Source organism: Ornithorhynchus anatinus, chromosome 4 (assembly GCF_004115215.2).
Source record: "Ornithorhynchus anatinus isolate Pmale09 chromosome 4, mOrnAna1.pri.v4, whole genome shotgun sequence".
NCBI lineage: Eukaryota > Metazoa > Chordata > Mammalia > Monotremata > Ornithorhynchidae > Ornithorhynchus > Ornithorhynchus anatinus.
The window spans coordinates 60,803,347-60,828,336 of NC_041731.1; the positions used below are offsets into that span (position 1 = coordinate 60,803,347).

Sequence of the window (24,990 nt, forward strand, 5' to 3'; positions counted from 1 at the left end):
TAGACAAGTCACTTCACATCTCTGTGCCTCAGTTACCTCATCTGTAAAATGGGGACTGAGCCAGTGGGCCCCATGTGGGACAACCTGATAACCTTGTATCTGCCCCAGCGTTTTGAACAGTGCCTGGTACGTAGAAAGCACTTAACTAATACTATTTTTAAAAAAGGAGATCACAGTTTCAGTTTTAAACATATTGAGTTTAAGGTATCGGCAGGATATCCATGTGGAGATGTCTTGGAAGCAAGAGGAAGGGCAAGACTGCATGGGGGGGAGAGAGGTAGGGTTAAGAGGAGGAAGTCTGGAAATCTGAGTTCTTATTGTGGGAAGGACAGTTTTGAGGGGTGGAGGGGTGAGGGGTTGGGTGGCATGAGAGTAGAATTTCAGAGTTGGTGAGGTTAGCAATGATTCAGAGACTTGCGAGGAAGAGATGTAATAATAATGTTGGCATTTGTTAAGCGCTTACTATGTGCCAAGCACTGTTCTAAGCGCTGGGATAGATACAAGGTAATTAGGTTGTCCCCACTTGGGGCTCACAGTCTCGATCCCTATTTTACAGATGAGGTCGCTGAGGCCCAGAGAAGTTAAGTGACTCGCCCAAAGTCACACAGCTGACAAGTGGCCGAGCTGGGATTAGAACCCACGACCTCTGACTCCCAAGCCCGGGCTCTTTCCACTGAGTCATGCTGCTATTTATTCATTCATTCAATAGTATTTATTGAGCGCTTACTATGTGCAGAGCACTGTACTAAGCGCTTGGGATGAACAAGTCGGCAACAGATAGAGACGGTCCCTGCCGTCTGACGGGCTCACGGTCTAATCGGGGGAGACGGACAGACGAGAACGATGGCAATAAACAGCGTCAAGGGGAAGAACATCTCGTAAAAACCGATGGCAACTAAATAGAATCGAGGCGATGTACAATTCATTAACAAAATAAATAGGGTAACGAAAATATATACAGTCGAGCGGACGGGTACAGTGCCGTGGGGATGGGAAGGGAGAGGTGGAGGAGCAGAGGGAAAAGGGGAAAATGAGGCTTTAGTTGCGGAGAGGTAAAGGGGGGATGGCAGAGGGAGTAGAGGGGGAAGAGGAGCTCAGTCTGGGAACGCCTCTCGGAGGAGGTGATTTTTAAGTAGGGTTTTGAAGAGGGAAAGAGAATCAGTTTGGCGGAGGTGAGGAGGGAGGGCGTTCCGGGACCGCGGGAGGACGTGACCCGGGGGTCGACGGCGGGATGGGCGAGACCGAGGGACGGCGAGGAGGTGGGCGGCGGAGGAGCGGAGCGTGCGGGGTGGGCGGTAGAAAGAGAGAAGGGAGGAGAGGTAGGAAGGGGCAAGGTGACGGAGAGCCTCGAAGCCTAGAGTGAGGAGTTTTTGTTTGGAGCGGAGGTCGATGGGCAACCACTGGAGTTGTTTAAGAAGGGGAGTGACATGCCCAGATCGTTTCTGCGGGAAGATGAGCCGGGCGGCGGAGTGAAGAATAGACTGGAGCGGGGCGAGAGAGGAGGAAGGGAGGTCAGAGAGAAGGCTGACACAGTAGTCTAGCCGGGATATAACGAGAGCCCGCAACAGTAAGGTAGCCGTTTGGGTGGAGAGGAAAGGGAGGATCTTGGCGATATCGTAGAGGTGAAACCGGCAGGTCTCGGTAACGGATAGGATGTGTGGGGTGAACGAGAGGGACGAGTCAAGGATGACACCGAGATTGCGGGCCTGAGAGACGGGAAGGATGGTATTTATCCAAGTTTATGTGCAGGAGCTCTATTTTGTTCCAAAAAACAATAATCAATCAAGAGTATTTATGGAGCAATTACTATGTACAGAGCACTGTACTAAGCACTTGGGCGAATATAATACAGTAGAATTAACAGACACTTTCCCCGATCAATAGTATCAAATTTTTTAAAAACGGTATTTGTTAAGCACTTACTGCGTACCATGCATTTTACTAAGCGCTGGAGTAGGTACAAGCTAATCAGGTTGGACACAGTCCATAGCCCACCTGGGGCTCACAGTCTTAATCCCCATTTTGCAGATAAGGTAACTCAAGCACAGAGAAGCTAAATGACTTTTCCAAGGTCACGCAGTGCCAAGTGGTGGAGCCAGGGTCAGAACCTAAGTCTCAGGCTTATGCTCTGTCCACTGGGCTTGCCGCTTCTCATCTGTGTATGAAAAGACAAAAATCCCTAAATCATCGATGGACAATCAGGTTACCGATTGGCAAATACCTGAGCTTGCATTTTTTTCTCAATGAACTAATTACCACTCTCTACCACTTACCTGATGTGTGACCGTGGGCAAGTCACGTCACTTCTTTGTGCCTCAGTTTCCTCATCTGCAGAATTGGGATTCGATACCTGTTCTCCCTCCTACTTAGACTCCTACTTGGACTCTGAGCCCACATGGAACCAGACTGAGAAGCAGCGTGGCTCAGTGGAAAGAGCACGGGCTTTGGAGTCCGAGGTCATGGGTTCGAATCCCGGCTCGGCCACTTGTCAGCTGTGTGACTGTGGGCAAGTCACTTCGCTTCTCTGTGCCTCAGTTACCTCATCTGTAAAATGGGGATTAAGACTGTGAGTCCCACGTGGGACAACCTGATTCCCCTGTGTCTACCCCAGCGCTTAGAACAGTGCTCTGCACATAGTAAGCGCTTAACAAATACCAACATTATTATTATTGTTATTTTGTAGTTAAGCCAGAGCTTAGTACTTTTCTCCCCCTCTTGACTGTAAGCTTGTCATTGGCAGGGAATACTGTCTATCAACTCTGCTATACTGTACTCTCCTAAGCACTTATTCCAGTGCTCTGCACATAGTAAGCACTCAGTAAATACCACTGATTGATTGCTTGGGACATGGCAAGTGCTTAACTAATACCACCGTTATTATTATTATTCTTACCAACTGTCACTGGAGATGATGGATAATCAAAGCTTTATCGCGGGATTTTTTGCTCCTAAGCAGCATAGAATATTGAATGATCAGAGACACTGGAGAATTCCTTCAAATGTACTCCCCGAAAATATCGATAAAAGTTAAATATGTGAAATGAGAGCAAGGAAGGGATAGAGAATAAACACCGAATAACAGGTTCTTACCTAGAAGTGCCACAAGCATTAGCAAAATGACAATGTGCTTCAAACCTTTTCTTTTATAGAAATATAGGAGGACGCAGAATGCTATTATTTCTAAAATCTGGAAATGAAAATTAAAAAGGGACTAAATTGTTAAGACGCACAAAAACGCTTTAAAATGTCACATTTCTCACCTAAGCTTTGCAACACAATCTGCAAAGATGATTCAAAGCGAAGAGGCTTCATTAAGCTGCTTTAACTATAAACACCGTCCTGTCGTTTAAGCTATCAAAGTATTCCATTCACACATTGTCCTGCTCTTAAGTAAAGCTACAGACTAATATTTATGAATCTCTCGAATTCTAATTTTGACTTGTACCATCTGTTCTTCGATATCCCCAAAGGAAATAACGTTGTCAGACACATTCCCATATGTAAAATTTAGAAGTTCCACTATTTCATTCCTCACCCCTCAAGCGCTGTTTCTACCAGAGGTGGTCTCAAGAGACGCCATTTTTCCGACGAAGGGATATGATTTCCAAGTAGCTTGCCACAGCAATGGTGAGGGGGAAGCAGTTACTTAATCGTGTCACCGGTTTACAAGTAGGAAAACCAGGGTTCTGAGCAGTTAATAAGAGTAACAATAATGGTATTGATTGTGTACCCACTCTGTGCAACGTGTGTACTAAATACTTGGGAAATGCAACAGACACCCAAGTTGTGCTCTATGTCTTAATGGGAGAGATAGACATAGAAATGTTTGCAAGCGGTGGAATCAGAAGAAATGAAATTGAATGCTCAAACAAATATCAGAACTCATCTAGTCACAAAGTTAAGGGATTCATTTGGAGTCACGGCTCTCAGTCATGGAGAGCTGAGAAGAGCACTGAAAATCTCTCAGTTCTTAATGCCGTGCTCTCTATCTTAGATCGATCAATCGATTGATTGAGAAGCAGCGTGGCCTAGTGGATAGAACACGGGCCTTGGAGTCAGAAGGTCATGGATTCTAATCCCAGCTCCGCCGCTTGCCTGCTGTGTGCCCTTGGGCAAGTCGCTTCACTTCTCTATGCCTCAGTACTTCATCTGTAAAATGGAGATTAAGACTTTGAGCCCCATGTCGGGCAGGGACTGGGTCCAACTTGATTAGCTCGTATCTATCCCAGTGCTTAGTTCAGGGCCTGGCACAGAGTAAAGTCCTTATCATTAAAAAAAATCAATCAATCGGTATTTATTGAGTGCTTACTGTGTGCAGACGACTACTATGCTCTTGGGAGAGTACGATAGAATGTTAGACATGTTCCCTGCTCAAGAAAAATTTTCATTTTAGTGGGTTAATTTCATAAAAATAATTAGAATGATTACTTAATGGTATTTGCTAAGCCCTTACTTTGTAACAAGCACTGTTCTAAGTGCTGGGGTAGATAGAAGTTAATCAGGTTGGACACAGTGCCTGACCCACATAGGGCTCACCCGTCTAAGTAGGAAGGAGTAGGATGTAATTTGCATTTTACAGATGGGGTAACAGACACAGAGAACAATAATAATAATGTTGATATTTGTTAAGTGCTTACTAGGTGCAGAGCACTGTTCTAAGCGCTGGGGTAGATACAGGGTAATCAGGTCGTCCCACGTGAGGCTCACAGTCTTCATCCCCATTTGACAGATGAGGTCACTGAGGCCCAGAGAAGTGAAGTGACTTGCCCACAGTCACACAGCTGCCAAGTGGCAGAGCCGGGATTCGAACCCATGACCTCTGACTCCCAGGCCCGGGCTCTTTCCACTGAGCGACACTCCTTCGCTCGGTGACTGTCCCAAGGTCACGCAGCGGACATGTGGCAGAGCTGGAATTGGAATCCAGGCCCTCTAACCCCCAGGCGTGTGCTCTTTCCACTAGGTACGTGTCATTTCTTTGCTTTATATTTTCCAAGTGCTTAGTACAGCGCACTGCATCCAGTAAGGATCCAATAAATGCTATTATTACTGCTACATCTATCCCATCGTCTAATGAGCCCTTTTGTGAAAAACATTAGTTTTATGGGAATAATTTTCTCAGCCTGTTACTAACGATAGGCACTGCAGTAATTTAGTAACACTTCAGTGCTATGTCTCTGGTATAATAATGAAGGGTAAATTGCCAACCAGATTACTGCAGCTAAACACTGTTTCTCCTTTGAAATACATGGGGAGAAAAAACTCCACAGAATCTATTTCTCAGTGAGTGTATTTGGGTGTCAACAATGAGTAATCAGGATGAATTCTATTTAATTCTCATCCACAGTGATTTCTATCTGAAGATATGAAAGCCCAAATTCATTTCCATTTTGCCCAAAGAGCAAATTAGTACAAATTGAATCAAAGCCCAGCAGGTAGAAAACTACTTTCAGTATGAATTGTCCTTCCTTGGTCCTATTTCCCTCGGGAGCAGTGAATTATGTGTTGCCTATTCTTACAACCTAGATGGACAGAAACAATTAATGTCTTCTGAAGCCCAGTTTGGAGCTATTTCCTGATCATAAAGTAGAGCAAATGAATCAAGGGGAATCAATCTCCTTTTAGAGGCTTTGATTTGGTGAATGAAAACAATGTATTAAAAAGACTTTTTTAAGGCTCGAAAAACTAAATGTATTTGAATATGTATATTCAGTAATCCCACATATTTGAAATTACATCTTCGAATTGCATACGACCACTTCCCAACTCTCCTATAATGAGGGTTTACGCTGCGACAGAACCCCACATTAAGGTGAATTTACACTATCGTTCAAACCCGGCATTCGATGTTGCCCACAGGGGCACGACTCTTTCTTTAGCTACTGTGCTGTGTGTGTGGTTTCTTAAGTGATATTAAGTGCTTACTATGTGCCAGGAACTGTACTGAGCGCCGGTGTAGACACAAGATAATCAAGTTGGACACAGTCTAGTAGTCTTAATCCTCATTTTACTGAGAGTTAACTGAGGCCCAGAGAAGCCAAGTGACTTGGCCAAGGCCACACGACAGACGAGTGGCACGTCCCAGCGTCACAGGGCAGGCAAGTGGCAGAGCCGGGATTGGAACCCGGGATTATAACCGGGATTATATCTACAATTCTATTTATATAGCCATAATTTTATTTACATATCCATAATTCTCTTTATCATATTTATAATTCTATTTATCTATTTTGATGCCACTGATGCCTGTCTACTTGTTTCGTTGTCTGTCTCCCCCTTCTAAACTATGAGCCTGTTGTTGGGTAGGGATTGTCTCTATATGTTGCCAAATTGTACTTTCCAAGTGCTTAGTACAGTGCTCTGCACACAGTAAGCGGTCAATAAATACGATTGAATGAATGAAAGAACCTGGGTCCTCTGATTCCCAGGCCTGCGCTCTTTTTACTAGGTCCCCCCGTTTCTCCACTTTCTAAGCACCTAGTGGAAGTGCACTGTGCCAAGTGGGTGCTCAAAAAATACTACTACTACTACTAATTAATGTTGGTATTTGTTAAGTGCTTACTATGTGCCGAGCACTGTTCTAAGCACTAGGGTAGATACAGGGTAATCAGGTTGTCCCACTTGAGGCTCACAGTCTTATTTCCCATTTTACAGATGAAGCAACTGAGGCACCGAGAAGTGACTTGCCCAAAGTCACACAGCTGACAGGCGGCGGAGCCGGGATTCGAACCCACGACCTCTGACTCCTAAGACCGTGGTCTTTCCACTGAGACACGCTGCTTCTCTAGCTCATTTCTGGTTTGCGCTACAGTGCAACTCTCAGGGTTGGTTTCCAGCCAATCCCAAGGCTCATTCACACTCAATTTCTCTTAGCGAGACAGTAATGGCACCCAAGAGGTTGCCTTGCGACTCTGTCCTAAGCTCCCTTCCTTCCTCCCTTTCCCTGTTTTAGACTGTGAGCCCCACATGGGCTGGGACTGTGTGCGATTCAATCCCCTTGTACCTTTCCGCAGCACATTATAACTGCCTAATCCATATCGTTACCACTACTGGGCAGATAAACTCTGCAAACTCCTCTCTTTGTGAATAGGCGTGACCTTGCGCAAGGCACTTCACTTCTCTCTGCCTCAGTTCCCTCATCTGTACGTGGCTCAGTGGAAAGAGCCCGGGCTTGGGAGTCAGAGGTCACGGGTTCGAATTCCGGCCCCGCCACTTGTCGGCTGAGTGACTGTGGGCAAGTCACTTCACTTCTCTGTGCCTCAGTTACCTCATCTGTAAAATGGGGATTAACTGTGAGCCTCAAGTGGAACAACCTGATGACCCTGTATCTCCCCCAGCGCTTGGAACAGTGCTCTGCACATAGTAAGCGCTTAACCAATACCAACATTATTATAACAAATCCCGTACATATTGTGTACAGATCGATAGACAGATATGAAGATCTCTTACCACATAGACCAGAAACTGCCAGCTAACGAAGGAAGTCTGTATTTTTCTTGCCGTGATGTCCTGAGTTATAGTTGGAGCAAAAGTCACCAATAAATACAGCCCTGCAATTGTCAGGGTCACACCTGCAAATAAAATTGGAGAGAGAAACAAAATTGAAACAACCCACACTCTCAGCCACTGCAAATCCCACTTCCCAGTTACCTCTCCCCAAATCAATACCGCCCGTCAAAGGTGTTTAAATGACAGCCCACGCAAGCTGAAGTCCTTTTGACGGCAACAGGTATAATTCATTCATTCATTCAATGGTATTTATTGAGCGCTTACTATGTGCAGAGCACTGGACTAAGCGCCTGGAATGGACAAATCGGTAACAGATAGAGACAGTCCCTGCCCAGTGACGGGCTTACAGTCTAATCGGGGGAGACGGACGGACAAGAACAATGGCAATAAATAGGACCGAGGGGATGAACATCTCATTAAAACAATAGCAAATAAATAGAATCAAGGTGATGTATAATGGGAACAGTAGCCGCCAGGACGCTTCGTCCTTTAACGTTTCTTTTTGGGAAAGGAAGGGGAAGAAGGGAAATATTCACAGGGGAAGGAGTGGATAGAGCACGGGCCTGGGAGTCAGCAGGACCTGGGTTCTGATCCCGCCTCTGCCATGAGTCTGCGGGGTCATTTTGGGTAAGTCGCTTTAGTTCTCTGTGCCTCAGTTGCCTCGTCTGTGAAATGGCGATTAAGATTGTGAACCCGATGTGGGACAGGGACTGTGTCCAACTCAATCACCTTGTATCTATCCCAGTGCTTAGAACAGTGCTCGACACAGAGTAAGCACTTAACAGATGCCACATTTATTATTATTATTATTGATTTTACATTCTCTTATTTAGTCATTCATTTTTTTTCTTTTCTACCTATCTACTTTTGTGTCACTCTTTCCCAGCACACACACACTTTGCTCTTCTCAAACTAACCTACTAACTGTGCCTCGTTCTCATCTCTCCCGATACCAAACTCTTCCTCGTCCTCCTCCTCCCCTTCTGGCAGGCCAATGGCCTCCCCAGATTCATCATCTTTATTATCATTGTTATTAAGAAAGGAGCAACTTAAAAGCTCCGTAAGAAACAAGGGACGGAGAGGTGAAAGTAAAAACAGCACCAGACACTGCAAACATCCATCGGCCCTTCTTAAAACACATCTCCTCCGGAAGGCCTTCCCTGACTCTTTCTATCGAACTATCTATCTATTTATTCATTCATTCATTCAATCATATTAATTGAGCACTTACTGTGTGCCGAGCACTGTACTAAGCGCTTGGAAAGTACAATTTGGCAAGAGAGAAAGACAATCCCTATCCCACAACAGGCTCACGGTCTAGAAGGGGGAGAGAGACCACAAAACAAAACGAGTATACCCATATTCTATCATCTATCTCTCCACCAACCCCTCACCCACATCCCGTCTCTGTCCCGGAACACCCTCCCTCTTCATATCTGACAGAAGATCCCTGTCCTCCGCTTCAAAGCCTTCTGGAGGGCACGTCTCCTCCAAGAGACCTCCACTAAGCCCTCCTTTCCTCTTCTCCCACTCCTTCCTGCATCACCCTGATTTGCTCCCATTATTCACCGGCCCCCTCTCAGCCCCACGGCACTTATGTACATATCTGTAATTTATTTATTTATTTATATTAACATCTGTCTCTCCTTCCAACCTGTAAGCTCTCTGTGGGCAGGGAATTGTGTCTGTTATGCCGTTATACTGTAGTCTCCCAGGTGCTTAGTACAGTGCTCTGCACACAGTAAGAGTTCAATAAATACTATCGATTGATTATCTCATACTGCCGCCCGCTAACTGCCACGTTAGCTCTCCCATGCCACCTGAGAACTTGGGCATTCACGTGCCACTCTATCACTTGTGTACATTTCTTTACACTCTAATACCTCCTCCTTCCATTAATGGTGAAATTTCCCTGTGAGTACAAGAGGAGCTGGAAAGGTCAATTACGCAAACACAAAACGTCTGTCTCTTGTTTGTTGTCCTGGTTGATGTTTGCAGGGCCTGGTGCTCTTTTGACTTTCTCCTCTCTGTGCCTTGTTTCAGTCTTTCATTCATTCATTTATTCAATCGTATTTATTAAGCGCTTACCCTGTGCAGAGCTCTGTACTAAGCTCTTGGGAAAATACAATACAGCAATAAACAGTGACATCCCCTGCCCACGACAAGCTTTCGGGGGGAGACAGACATCAACCCAAATAATTAAAATGACAGATAGGCACATAGGTGCCGTGAGGCTGAGAGGGGTGGGAAGAGCAAAGGGAGCGTGTCAGGGCGACGCAGAAGGGAGTGGGAGAGGAGGAAAAGTGGGGCTTAGTTTGGGAAGGCCTCTTGGAGGAGACGGGCCTTCGATAAGGCTCTGTAGGTGGGGAGAGTCACTGTTTCTTACGGAGCATTTAAGATGCTTTCTTAACAGTAATGATAATGATGATAATAGTGATTGTTGGGTTTGTTAAGCTCTTACTACGCGCCTGGCACTGTACTAAGGATTAGGGTAGATGATTGGGTTGTGCACAGTCCCCATCCCACCCAGGGCTCACAGTCTTATTCGGCACTTAGAATAGTGCTCGGCACATAGCAAGCGCTTAACAAATAGGGAAGCAGCGTGGTTCAGTGGAAAGAGCCCGGGCTTGGGAGTCAGAGGTCATGGGTTCGAATCCCCACTCTGCGACTTGTCAGCTGTGTGACTGTGGGCAAGTCACTTAACTTCTCTGTGCCTCAGTTCCCTCATCTTCCCTCACGGGGGACAACCTGATTACCCTGTATCTACCCCAGCGCTCAGAACAGCGCTCTGCACGTAGTAAGCGCTTAACAAATGCCGACGTTATTATTAAATACCATCGTTATTATTATTATCATTAATCCCCAGTTTACAGATGAGTTAACCGAGGTACAGAAAAATCGAGTGACTCTCCCAAGGTCGCACGGCAGACAGTCGGCCGAGCCGGGATCAGAACCCAGGTCCTCTGACTCCCAGGCCCGTGCTCGTCCCACTAGGCCACGCTGGTCTATCCCTGACAACTGAGTCCCAGATTTCAGCTGGGATGCCACACTGTCTGAGGCTTTGTTTTACCTTGTCCCTTAGTCCCAGCTCCGCCAACTGCTTGCTGTGTGTCCTTTCCCGAATTTCTAGCAGGCACTTATACCCAAGCAACCTTCACTCTCCTTTCCCAAGCATCTAGCAAGCAGACTCAAGCAACTATTCACCCCCTGATAGCACTTGGGAACTCACCCCCGCACCCAAAATAATAATAATTAATAATTGTAGCGTTATGTGCTTACTATCGCCAAGCTCTGTACTGAGTGCCAGGGTAGATGCAAGATAATCAGGCCCCTATGTGGGAGGGAGAACAGGCGCTGAATCCCCTTTTGGCAAATGAGGAGGCTGAGGCACAGAGAAGTTAATAATAACGATGTTGGTATTTGTTAAGCGCTTACTATGTGCAGAGCACCGTTCTAAGCGCTGGGGCAGATACAGGGTCATAACACCTGTTCTCCCTCCTATTCAGATTGTGAGCCCCGTGCGGGACAGGGACTGGGTCTGACCCAACTAACGTACCCCAGAGCTTTAGCACAGTGTCTGACACATAGTAAGTGCTTAACAAATACTGACAAAAATACCACCCCCCCCAAAAAATTCCAATTTCCTCCTCGTTTTTTTAGTTCTCATTTTCGGCTCTCCTAATTTCAACACTTTTTACCGCGGTTGTTTGGTTATCCTGTTCTTCATTCTCCTCACATGACCCTCCCGCTGTAGATACTCTGAGGTTAGCAAAGTCTCAAAGCTAGGACACTGAACAATTAAGAATGCTTTGCACAAAGCAGATGCTAAATAAATACCATTGATTGATTTATTTGTATTATTTTGTGTATTTTGCCTGTTCCCCTAACAGATTCTCAGCTCGAGGGCAGGGATCGTGTCTTTAACCTTCACTCTCCTTTCCCAAGCATCTAGCAAGCAGTTAGACTATTTGCCCCCTTAGCACTTATTCATTCATTCATTCGATAGTATTTATTGAGCGCTTACTATGTGCAGAGCCCTGTACTAAGCGCTTGGAAAGGACAAATCGGTAACAGAGACAGTCCCTGCCCTTTGGCGGGCTTACAGTCTAATCGGGGGAGACGGACAGACAAGAACAATAGCAATAAATAGAATCGAGGGGATGAACAGCTCATTGAAACAATAGCAAATAAATAGAATCGAGGGGATGTACATCTCATTAACAAAATAAATAGGGTAATGAAAATATATACAGTAGAGCGGACGAGCACAGTGCTGAGGGGAGGGGAGGAGCAGAGGGAAAGGGGGGAAAAGAGGGCTTAGCTGAGGGGAGGTGAAGGGGGGTAGAGGGGGAGCAGAGGGAAAAGGGGGAGCTCAGTCTGGGAAGGCCTCTCGGAGGAGATGAGCTTTAAGCACTTGGGCACTCGCCCCACACCCAAAGTAATAATAATTAATAATTATGCTCTTCATGTGCTTACTATTGCCAAGCACTGTACTGAGTGCTGGATTAGATACAAGATAATCACGTCTTCACAGTCTAAGTGTGGTGGTGGTGGGGAAGACATTGAATCCCCGTTTTGCAAGAGAGGGAACTGAGGCGGAGAAATTAAGTGACTTGCCTAAGGTCACAGCACAGACAAGTGGTAGGACGGGGATTAGAACTCAGCTCCTCTGACTCCCAGGCCCGTGCTCTTTCCGCTGGGTCACGCCGCTTCCCAAAACACTTACGTACCTATGTTCATACTTGGTTACTTCCCCTACCTGTAATTTCTTTTCAAGTCTATCACTGTAGCTATAGTGTAAGCTCCTTGAGGACAAGGATTGTGTCCACTTATTTTTTTACAGTCTCCCAGGTCCCCAGTACAGTGCTCTGCACGGAGTAGCGTTCGAAAAATACCACTGATCTACTAATAGTCAACTGCTATACAGTTGGTGCTCAGTAGCGACGTGGCTCAGTGGAAAGAGCGCGGGCCTGGGGGTCAGAGGTCACGGGTTCTAATCCCGGCTCTGCCGCTAGTCAGCTGTGTGACCTCGGGCAAGTCATTTCACTTCTCTGGGCCCCAGTTACCTCATCTGTCAAATGGGGATGAAACCTGTGAGCCTCACGTGGGACAACCTGATCACCTTGTATCACCCCGCGCTTAGAACAGTGCTTGGCACATAGTGGGCGCTTAACAAATGCCACAGTTTTATTTACTGTGGAATGACTGAAAAGAGCAGAATTGGATTATTTTGCTGAAAATATGTAGCAATTCAGTTCAGTCAACTGGACACCTTAGCAGATAAATTTAACTCGGTTATTCTTTACTCTCCCAGGTACTTGGTACAGTGCTCTGCACACAGTAAGCGCTCAATAAATATGATGGATTAGTGCTAGAAGCAGCGTGGCTCAGTGGAAAGAGCCCGGGCTTTGGAGTCAGAGGTCATAGGTTCGAATCCCAGCCCTGCCACCACTTGTCAGTTGTGTGACTGTGGGCAAGTCACTTCACTTCTCTGAGCCTCAGTGACCTCATCTGTAAAATGGGGATGAAGACGGTGAGCCCCACGGTGGGACAACCTGATTCCCCTGTGTCTACCCCAGCGCTTAGAACAGTGCTCTGCACATAGTAAGCGCTTAACAAATACCAACATTATTATGATTATTCTCGTCTTAGGCTGTCGAGTCGTCTCCGACCCATAGCGACTCCATGGACACATCTGTCTCGGAACGGCCCACCTCCATCTGCCATCGTTCTGGTGGTGTCTCCGTAGAGTTTTCTTGGTGAAGATAAGAAAGTGATTTACCACTGCCTTCTTCCACGCAGAAAACTTGAGTCTCCCCCCTCGACTCTCTCCCGTGCCGCTGCCGCCCAGCACAGGGGAGTTTTGACTTGTAGCAGATGGCCTGCCACTCGCTAGCCAAGCTAGGCATGGAATGGACGGGCCTCCGCTCGACTCTCCCTCCCATAGCCGAGACTGGTAGAGGACTGGGAACTCTCCAGGTGCCACCCTGAGAAGGGGGATTAGTGCTTACTTTGTGAAAAACACTTCTTCTTCCCTTAATACTGCAGATTCCCAGTATTGTGTAAGGCAGCATGGACAACTCTAAAGAATTCAAGACTGCAAGCCATGAGACCTGGTCTCCAATAACAGTAGTAATAATAATATATATAATTGTCGTATTTGTTAAGTGCTTACTATGGGCCAAGCACTGTTCTAAGCACTAGGGTAGATGAAGCAGCGTGGCTCAGTGGAAAGAGCCCGGGCTGGGGAGCCAGAGATTATGGGTTCTCATCCCAGCTCCGCCGCTTGTCGGCTGTGTGACTTTGGGGGCAGTCACTAAACTTCTCTGGGCCTCAGTTATCTCATCTGGAAAACGGGGAAGAAGACCGTGAGCCCCATGTGGGACAACCTGATCACCTTGTATCCCCCCAGTGCTTAGAACAGTGCTTGGCACATAGTAAGCACTTAACAAACCCCACCATTATTATTATTCAAGGTAATCAGGTGGGACACAGTCCCTGTCCCACATGGGGCTCAGAGTCTTAATTCTACAAAATAACTGAAGCACGGAGAAGTGAAGGGACTTTCCCAAAGTCACACAGCAGACATGCGGTGGAGCAGAGATCAGAACCCAGGTCCTCCGACTCCCGGGGCTGTGCTCTAGCCACTGATAATGCTGGTATTTGTTAAGCGCTTACGATGTGCCGCGCACTGTTCTAAGCGCTGGGGTACACACAGGATAATCAGGTTGTCCCACTTCCTCCCCATTTTACAGATGAGGTAACTGAGGCCCAGAGAAGTTAAGAGACTTGCCACTAGGCCACGCTGCTTCCCGCTCTGCCATTTACTCGCTGGTTGCTCTTCAGCAACCTTGGTGCCTCAGTTTCCTCATCTGTAAAATGACGACGAGATACCTGCTTTCCCTTTCTTTTAGACTGTAAACTCCCATGTGGGGTAGGGATTGTGTCTCATTACGTACCTATTTTTAAATTCTATAAATGATATATTAAAAATTATTTATTTATATGAATGTCCGTCACCACCTGCCCCAGACTGTAAGCTCACTGTGGGAAGGGAACACGTCAACCGATTCTGTTGTACTCTCCCGAGCAGTCTGCTCACAGTAATCGTTCAATAAATGCCACTGAGGATAAGGATAAGAAATTTCTTGTCTCTATTCCTACACTTAGCACGGTGCTCGGGACCTATTAAGCACCTGAAAAATACCATAGTTTGACATTTTGGACAGACTCTAATTTCTAAAAAATATTTTTTATTGGGGCGTTTTGAGGAAAGAATCTAGTACACATTATAAAGCAAGACCTTGTTCTTTAAAACGGGGACAAAAACCGAGTTGGAATATCCGGAAGAAACTTGGGGACGATTAATCGAACCCGTCTTGCCGCCCCTGGAAAAAGCATTCTAAATTGTAAAATTCACGCCAAACAATTTTGGGTTGGCATAGCAAATATAGTGTAAATAGATTTAGTACCAAGCTTATATCAATCACCAGGCAGTCCTGGTTTTTTGCATTCAATAAAACCAACAATATTTCTCCCGGTCGATAGCCTTCACAGACTATCTATAGCTTGTCGTGGGCAGGGAACATGTCTCCCGACTCTGTTACTTTGTAATTTTCCAAGTTCTTAGTACAGCGATCTGCACAGAGTAAGCAATCAATAAATGTGACTGATAGTTTGCTAGCTTGATTATAAAAATGCAGCTCAAAAAAATCCAAAAGATCTCTATGGGGAAATAGAAGTTCTCTGCTTTCTTACCAATTCTGTTGTAGTGTACTCTTCCAAGTGCTTAATACAGTGTTCTGGACGTGGTAAGCACTTAATAATAATAATAATAATAATTGTAGTATTTGTTAAGCTGCTACTGTGTGCCAGGCACTGTATTAAGCGCTGGGATGGATACAGGCAAATCGGACACAGAGAAGCAGCGTGGCTCAGTGGAAAGAGCCCGGGCTTGGGAGTCAGAGGTCATGCGTTCAAATCCTGACTCTGCCACTTGTCAGCTGGGTGACTGTGGGCAAGTCACTTCACTTCTCTGTGCCTCAGTTTCCTCATCTGTAAAATGGGGATTAAGACCGTGAGCCTCACGTGGGACAACCTGATGACCCTGCATCTCCCCCGGCGCTTAGAACGGTGCTCTGCACATAGTAAGCGCTTAACAAATACCAACATTATTAGCAGGTTGGGCACAGTCCCTGTCCCAAGTGGGGGTTCACCATCCCCATTTTACAGATGAGGTAACTGAGGCCCAGAGAGGTGAAGTGACTTGCCCAAGGTCATACAGCAGACAAGTGGCAGAGCCAGGATTAAAGCTCATACCTCCCAGGCCCCTGCTCTAGCCACTATGCCATGCTGCTTCCCAATGATATTACTAATATGACTGATGATTATCGTTATTATTTACCCTCATTATGGTATTGTTAAATACTGTATGTAGAAGCAGCATGCGCTAGTAGATAAGAGTAAGGGCCTGGGAGTCAGAAGGTCATGGGTTCTAATCCCGGTTCCACCACTCGTCTGCTGTATGACCCTAGGCAAGTCACTTAACTTACCTGTGCCTCAGTTCCCTCATCTGCAAAATGGGGATTAAGACAGTGAGCCCTATGTGGGACGGGGACTGTGTCCAACCTGATTACCTTGTATCTACCCCAGTGCTTAGAATAGTGCCTGGCACATAGCAAGTGCTTAACAGATACCATAACAATAATTATTATTCTTATTATTTTCTAAAGACTGTTCTATGTGCTGGGGTAGATATAAGATTATCAGGACCCATAAGGGGCTCACAGTCTAAGTAGGAGGAAGAACAGGCACAGAATCCCCATTTTACAGATGAGGGGACTGAAGCACAGAGGAAGTGAAGTGACTTGCTCAAGATCTCACAGCAGTAAGTAGCGGAGTCGGAATTAGAACTCAGGTCTCCTTCGTTTGCTGGGTGGCCTTGGGCAAGTCACTTCACTGTGCCTCAGTTCTCCTGTTATCCCTCCTTCTTACTCATTCATTCAATAGTATTTATTGAGCGCTGACTATGTGCAGAGCACTGGACTAAGCGCTTGGAATGGACAAATCGGCAACAGATAGAGCCGGTCCCTGCCCTCTGACGGGCTTACAGACTATGCGGGGGAGACAGGCAGACAAGAACAATGGCAATAAATAGAGTCAAGGGGAAGAACATCTCATAAAAACAATGGCAAATCAATAGAATCAGGGTGATGTACATCTCATTAAACAAAATCAATAGGGTGATGAAGATATAGACAGTCGAGCGGACGAGTACGGGGGACGGGAGAGGGGGAGGAGGAGAGGGAAAGGAGGGAGAACTGCGGAGAGGTGAAGGGGAGGGGTAGAGGGAGCAGAGGGAAAAAGGGGGGAGCTCAGTCTGGGAAGGCCTCTCGGAGGAGGTGAGCTTTAAGTAGGGATTTGAAGAGGGGAAGAGAATCAGTTTGGCGGAGGTGAGGAGGGAGGGCGTTCCGGGACGGCGGGAGGACGTGGCCCGGGGGTCGACGGCGGGATGGGCGAGACCGAGGGACGGTGAGGGGGTGGGCGGTAGAAAGAGAGAAGGGAGGAGAGGTAGGAAGGGGCAAGATGATGGAGAGCCTCGAAGCCCAGAGTGAGGAGTTCTTAGACTGTGAGCCCCATGTGGGACGAAGACTCTGTCTAACCTAATTAATTTGTATCTACTCCAGCGCTTAGAACACTGTTTCATTCGATTCAATCATAGTTACTGAGCACTTACTGTGTGCAGAGCACTGTACTAAGCACTTGCACTGTACTAACAGTGTTTGACACATAGTTAGCACTTAAATACCATAACCCGCCCCCTCCCCCCAGAACAGGGCCCCTCCAGCATGGGGATCCCCAACTCGTTGGCACCTTGAGGATGGGAGAAGTGAGAAAGAACCTCCCCAGACTGGCTGGGATCCCACAGATGGGAGTCAGGAAATAGAGAGGCAGCGTGGCTCAGGGGAAAGAGCACGGGTTTAGGACTCGGGGGTCGTGGGTTCTAATCCCGGCTCCGCCACATGTCAGCTGTGTGACTTTGGGCAAATCGCTTAACTTCACCGTGCCTCGGTGACCTCATCTGTAAAACGGAGATTAAGACTGTGAGCCTCACGTGGGACAACCTGAATACCCTGTATCTCCCCCAGCGCTTAGAACGGTGCTCGGCACGTAGTAAACGCTCAACGAATACCACTATTATCATCATCATTACTATATTCCTTCTTAGGGGCTTTCCGGAATCGGAAAATCTGCAACATCAGTAAGGCTCTTTCCTGTTGATCCAAAGAGTCGGGGAGGTCTGTTGTCCCGCGCTAGGGACAACATGGCCTAATGGATAGAGCACAGGCCTGGGAGTCAGAAGAAGCTGGGTTCTAATCCCAGCTCCACCACTGTCTGCTGTGTGAGACTTTGGGCAAGTCATTTCAGTTCTCTGTGCCACAGTTACCTCATCTGTAAAATGGGGATTAAGACTGTGAGCCCCATATGGGACAGGGACCGTGTCCAACCTGATTAGCTTGCATCCACCCCAGCGTTTTGTACAGCGCCTGGAACATAGTAAGTGCTTAACAAATGTCACAATTATAATTATTATTATTCAATTCGGTTGGATGACCTTTGCCACTTGTCCCCAAGCTTTCAGCTCTCAGTAGTGGCCCTCAGCCCGGAGGGAGCCATTTATGGATAATCGTTTGCATCTGTCGAGCACCCAGAAGCTGACCGAATCTGCCATTTTGACAGACGACGACGACGACGACGAAGCCTAACGTCAAATAGGTATCCGTAAATCCCCGGTACCCTAGTTTGGTTAATGGAACGAAAGGGTGAGAACTTGGTGTTAGTCAGTCAGTTGTATTTATTGAGCACTTAACTGTACAGAGCACTGTATTAAGTGCTTGGGAGAGTATAATATAACAACATAACAGACACATTCCCTGCCCACTATGAATTTACAGTCTAGCAGGTAAATCTGACGTCAATATATATAAAGTTACAGATATGGACATAGACGCTGTGGGGCTGGGAGGATGAATAAAGGGAGCAAGTCAAGGCAACCCGGGAGGGAGTACGAGAAGAGGAAAGGAAGGCTTAGTCAGGGAAGGCCTCAGGGAGGAGATGTGCCTTCAATAAAGCTTGGAAGAAGGGGAGAGTAACTGTCTGTCGGATCCGAAGCAGGAGGGCGTTCTAGGCCAAAGGCGGGATGGGGGCAAGAGGTCGGCAGCAAGATGGATGCGATCGAGGTACCGTGAGAAGGTTGGCAGTTAGAGGGGCAGAGTGTGAGGGCTGGGTTATAGTAGGAGAGCAATGAGGTGAGGTAGGAGGGGGCAAGGGGATTGAGCGTTTTAAAGCTGACGGGAGAGAGTTCGGCGTGACCTCTGTGAGGGATCAGGGTGAAATTCTCAATTTTTTTCCACCATTAAGGTTTACAGTGACACGAACCCTCTGAGAACCAGAATGAACACCTATTTCTGTTCCTGAACTGCCAGAGATGTCACACTGGTTTCCTTGCTTTCGCGGGGTCAGCTTTGAGCCAACGACTTTAAAGTGAAAAGCTCCACAGCTCCCAAGCCATCCTTGGCAATGAATGAATCCAGTTTGTTTCCACATGGCAGAACATCTTCATTTGTTCCACAGAGAAAACCCAAATCCTGCTTGCTTCAGGCAGGGAAAAATAAGTACTCTACTTTTCCTTTTCACATTCTGATAATTTAATTTGAACGGGCTCAAATGCACGAACCCTGAAAGAAATTAGCTAATTTTGTTCTTTTTTCCCCCCGGTTTTAGTACCTGTGAAGTAAAAGACACAGGCTTTTAAAGGAAGATCTGGATGTTTCTCAAGGATATAATAGGAAGGACGCAAGGGAGGAGAAACAGAAAATCCTACGGGTAGGCCAAGTGAGGCTCTGAACACGTGACCTAGCAGTTAAAGCAAAGGCCTGGGACTCAGAAGGACCGGAGTTCTAATCCTCCCTCCACCGCTTGTCTGCTTTGTGACCTTGGGGACAGAGAAGCAGCGTGGCACAAGAGAAGCAGCGTGGCACAGTGGAAAGAGCCCGGGCTTGGGAGTCAGAGTTCATGGGTTCGAATCCCGGCTCCGCCGCTTGCCAGCTGTGTGACTTTGGGGAAGTCACTTAGCTTCTCTGTGCCTCAGTTACCTCATCCGTAAAATGGGGAGTAAAACGGTGAACGTGGGACAACCTGATCACCTTGTATCCCCCAGCGCTTCGAACAGTGCTTTGCACATAGTAAGCGCTTAACAAATACCACAAATACCACCATTTTCTCTGTGCCTCAGTTGCCTCATCTGTAAAATGGGGATAAAAAGTGTGAGCCCACGATGTGGTGGATAGAGCACGGGCCCGGGAGCCAGAAGGTCATCGGTTCTAATCCCGGCTCTGCCACTTGTATGCTGTACGACCTCGGGTAGGTCACTTGACTTCTCTGGGCCTCAGTTACCTCAACTGTAAAATGGGAGTTGAGACTGTGAGCCCCACGTGGGACGGGGACTGTGTCCAACCCGATTTGCTTGGATCCACTCCGGCGCTTAGTACAGTGTCTGTCACGTAGTAAGCGCTTAACAAATACCACAATTATTAGTATTATTATAACTGAGGGAGGTTGAGGCACTTCTGTGGAGAGCTTTAAAAATGGGAGAGGCTATCATTTCCCTTGGATGGCTCAAGTTCAGGCTTGTTTGGAGGCAGGGGACGGAAGAGCTGGCTTTTGAGGTTCCAACCCTCGCTTTGATAAAGACACTTTTAGGTAGACCAACTTCGTCCACTGAGTCAGGGAACGCGTAGCTTCGTTGTAGGATAAGCTTGGTGAGGACTGTGAGACGAAGAGGCAAAAGCCAAAAGACCAGTCACTGAAACAATACTTAATGATGACGATATTTGTTAAGCGCTTATTATGTGTCAAGCACTGTCCTCAGCTAATTGGGTTGGGCGCAGTCCCTGTCCTGCATAAGGGGCTCACGGTCTTAATCCCCATTTTACAGATGACGGAACTGAGGCCCAGGGAAGTGAAGCGACTTGCCCAAGGTCACAGAGCAGACAGGTGGCAGAGCCGGGATAAGACCCCAGGTCCTTCTGACTTCCGCGTCCATGCTCTAGCCACTGGGCAACCGACCAACATGACGGGTCGGAGGTCACCTTTGTGTGTAAGTGCAGCCACGTGGCCTAGTGGAAATAGTATGGGCCTGGGAGTCAGAGGACCTGGGTTCTAATCCCGGCTCTGCCACAGCGTGGCTCAGTGGAAAGAGCCTGGGTTTCGGAGTCGGAGGTCATGGGTTCGATTCCCGGCTCTGCCACTTGTCAGCTGGGTGACTGTGGGCAAGTCACTTAACTTCTCTGTGCCTCAGTGACCTCATCTGGAAAATGGGGATTAACTGTGAGCCTCACCTGGGACGACCTGATTACCCTGTATCTACCCTAGCGCTTAGAACAGTGCTCGGCACATAGTAAGCGCTTAACAAATACCAACATTATTATTATTATTATTACTTAACTTTTGTGTGACCTGGGGCAAGTTGCTTCACTTCTCTGTATTTCTAAGATACCTCACCTGGAAAATGGGGATTAAGACTGTGAAGCCCCTTGTGGGACAGGGACTCTATCCAACCTGATCAGCTTGTATCTAACCCAGGGCTCAGTAAAGTGCCCGGCACATGGTAAGAGCATATCGAATAGCATCGGAAAAAAAAAAAGTTGTCATCACCATCTTGTTTGTGTTTGAAGGAGAGCTACACACACACACACCCTACATTGAGAAACAGCATGGCCTAGGGGAAAGAGCACAGGCTTGGGCGTCAGAGGACCTGGGTTCTAATTCTGCTGTGTGACCTTGGGCAAGTCACCTAACTTCTCTGTACCTCAGTTACCTCATCTGTAAAATGGGGATTAGGCCTATGAGCCCCATGTGGAACCTATCTGGACTGTGTCCAAACTGATTAGCTTGTATTTACCCAGGGCTCGTTACAGTATCTGACACACAGGAAGTGCTGAACAAATACTATAATAATGAAAAAAGTTCACTATCAATAACATCATCTTTGAGTTTGAAGGTCAGCTACACACAGGCACACACAAATATATATACATTTGACTTGGGAAAACAACTCCGACCATCTACCTATGGCTCTTATTGAAAACACAGACGCGGCAGAGGAAACGTGTCACCAAACAAATATCGCGAACCACTGGGAGAAGAGATTGGAGGTGACTCACGAGCTCGGTTGTCTCAGTTGAGGTTACGCTTCTTAATTATCCCGCAAAGAAGCACATGCAGTCCTCGCTTAAACATCAGTTGTTTCTCAAGCACCTCTGGCTAAAGCAGCAGAGTGATGGCAGTCCCGGCCTCGAAGGAACGAGCCTCCTCTCCCGATGTCAGTCTCCCCGATCTGCCGGCTTGGACCGCGTTATCTCAACCTCCACAGAGCCATTATGTACTTATCAGTTTCTGCCTTATTGATTTATTTGCTTGTGTTGATTGTTTTTCCCTTCCTCATGTTCTTTTCATTATTGTGCAGTTGACATATTTATGCCTGTGATCTTTCCCCATTAGTTTGCTCTTCTGGAATAATGGTTACTACACACATTTCTGTTTCAGCCTAGCCCACAGCTCTGCCCACAGTAGAAACTGAAACTGATTCTTTAATTCATTCATTCAACTGTATTTACCAAGCGCTTACTGTGTGCAGAGCACTGTGCTAAGCGCTTGGGAGAGTACAATAGAGCAATAAACAATGACATTTAATCCAGAAAGGGAAACGTCCGTAATATGGAACAGTGAAATATCTGCAACTTGTCTTGTAAACTGATTTGATCTAGTTTAGAAGAGAAAACCCCCCACATCTCTTAAATCTCAGCAGGATAGTTTTACCAGGATTTTAGAGAACCGTACTGTCCCTTTTCTGGAATTATCTGTGCCTTTCGAATCCTTCGATATGTTGGATTGCTTCGAAGAGATTCAGTGAAGCTAATTTTCAAACAGATTTGGTTATTTTTTCAAAATATCCAGTGCTTCTGCAGGGCTGGTAATTTGTTCAAGATAAGTCTTCTACAACTTAGGAAGAGCTATCGAGTGCTTGCTGTGTACCGAGCACTGTACTACGCACTCGGGAGAGCACAAGAAAATTAGTATGCATGATCCTTGCCCCTAAAGGTTTTCCAATCTAGTGGGGGTATATTCGTTCAATTGAATTTATTAAGTGCTTACTCTGTGCAGAGCACTGTACTAAGTGCTTGGGAAAGTACAATACAACAATAAACAGTGACACTCCCTGCCCGCAATGAGTTGACAGTCTAGAGTATCTAAAATAAATTACAGGAAGGAGGAAGCAACAGACCGTAAAGATATGAATATAAGCGCACCGGGGAAGGGTAAGGAGGGTGAATACCAAGTATTTAGGTGACACAGAAATGCTGAAATGTCAGATACAAGATGGGGAGATGATATAAATCAAGAGAAATCTTCTGGAGAGATGTAATTTTAAAAGGGGCTTGGAGATGTGGAGAGTAAGCTCGCTGTGGGCAAGGAATGTGTCTGTTCTATTCTACAATAGCAGCAGTGTGGTTCAGTGGAAAGAGCCCGGGCTTGGGAGTCAGAGGTTATGGGTTCAAATCCCGGCTCTGCCATTTGTCAGCTGTGTGACCGTGGGCAAGTCACTTCACTTCTCTGTGCCTCAATTACCTCATCCGTAAAATGGGGATTAAGACTGTGAGTCTCACGTGGGACAACCTGATTCCCCTGTATCTACCCCAGCGCTTAGAACAGTGCTCTGCGCATAGTAAGCGCTTAACAAATACCAACATTAGTATTATTATTACAATCATCTCTGAGTTTGAAGGTCAACTACACCCAGGCACACACAAATATATATACATTTGACTGGGAAAACAGCTCTGATCATCTACCTATTGCTCTTATGGAAAACACTGATGATGCAGAGGAAACATTTCACAGAACGAATATCGCATACAAAACATATAAATTAATGCTATATTGTACTCTCCCAAGCACTTAGTACAGTGCTCTGCACCCAGTAAACATTTGATAAATACGATGGACTGACTTACTGACAATGAGGAAGGAGTTCCAGGTGGAGGGTGGGTGTAAGAGGTTGGCGGGGAGAGAAATGAGAACAAGGCACAGTGAACAGAATAGTTTGAAAGGAACAAAGTGGGTGAAGGGAGGTGTAGTGGGAGAAGAGCAAGGTTAATAGGTAGGGGGAGAGAGCTAATTAAGGTCCTTGAAGCTATTGGTTTTGCAGAGATGGAAGGAAAAATCACTGAATATTTCTGAGGAGTGGGGAGACAGGCACAGAATGATGTTTTAGGAAAACGATATGGGCAGCAGAGCAAAGTATGAAACAGGGAGGAGAGAGTTTGGAGGTAAAGGAAGTCTGCAAGAAAGCTGATACTTATGTCAACATTCTTATACTCTATTTCCACTATCCCTCATCTATTTTAATGCCTAGCTCCCCCTGTAGCCTGTAAACTCTTCGTGAGCAGAGACTGAAGCGATCGGCTCTGTTATTTATTTTCCCGAGGGTTTAGAATAGTGAATAATGCTCTTGCACTCAGTAAGCAATCCATCAACCCATCAATGGTACTTACTGAGCACTTACCGAGTACACAGCACTGTACTAAGCCCTTGGGAAAGTACAACACAACGGAGTTGGTAGACACATAAGCTCTCAATAAATAACACAGTGAGAAATGAAAGAAATCTGAACTTTTTCATCATTCAGTAGAGACACTTATTTGAGAAAACGAAAAGGGGGTTGAGGATGAGAAAGGAAGAGAAACACACACGGACTGTTTTGACAAACAACAGAAAACTTTCATGCTTTTAAAAGGCTACTGTTGAGTTCCTCAAAGCCTGCAACTTCAAAGAAGACTGAAAAATGGGAGTGTGTTCCTTGTAGAAAGGAATAATGACAAAACAGATAATTAATTGGCAGGTCTAACTCCTATTGCTGCTTTCACTTTTGCCAAATGTTTACATGAAATGAAGCAAACAATTCAGTTGGAAACACAGCTGATTTCATTTATGTCATTTTTCATATCATTTACTCTCACCAAATGTTGATAACGTTTGTAAAAGCAAATAAACTAGGAACTTACAGTGGCCCGTAGTTTGGTCAGAAATGATAATAGAAGACTGTGAAAGAAGTTATCAACCAAATGTCAATGATTTTTAAATCAAATGTGAAAGAATTCGCAGAGCTGTCACTCAATCAATCATATTTGTTGAGCCCTTACTGTGTGCAGAGCAGTGTACTCTTAAGTGGTTGGGAAAGGAAGGTATAACAGAGTTGGCAGAGTTGATCCCTGCCCTAACTGAGCTTACAGTCTAGAGGGGGGTATAGACATTAATATAAATACTGGGTATGTACATAAGGGCTGTCCATTTTCATCTCTAAATTGCATAGTGATAATAGTGATTTTTGCCGATTCAGCCCACTTTATCTGTAATTGTATT

The 24,990-nt window shown here is 46.2% G+C and overlaps 1 protein-coding gene across 1 annotated transcript in view; it reads right to left on the reverse strand.

The window, feature by feature from the left end:
* NIPAL2 (NIPA like domain containing 2) overlaps positions 1-24,990 on the reverse strand; it is a 96,724-nt gene that overhangs the window by 19,635 nt on the left and 52,099 nt on the right. The window contains exons 5-6 of the mRNA XM_029062040.2: positions 7,447-7,568; positions 3,091-3,187 (exon numbers count right to left, since the gene is read on the reverse strand). Coding sequence (XP_028917873.1) covers positions 3,091-3,187; positions 7,447-7,568 — 219 coding nt within the window. The remainder of the gene's footprint in view (positions 1-3,090; positions 3,188-7,446; positions 7,569-24,990) is intronic.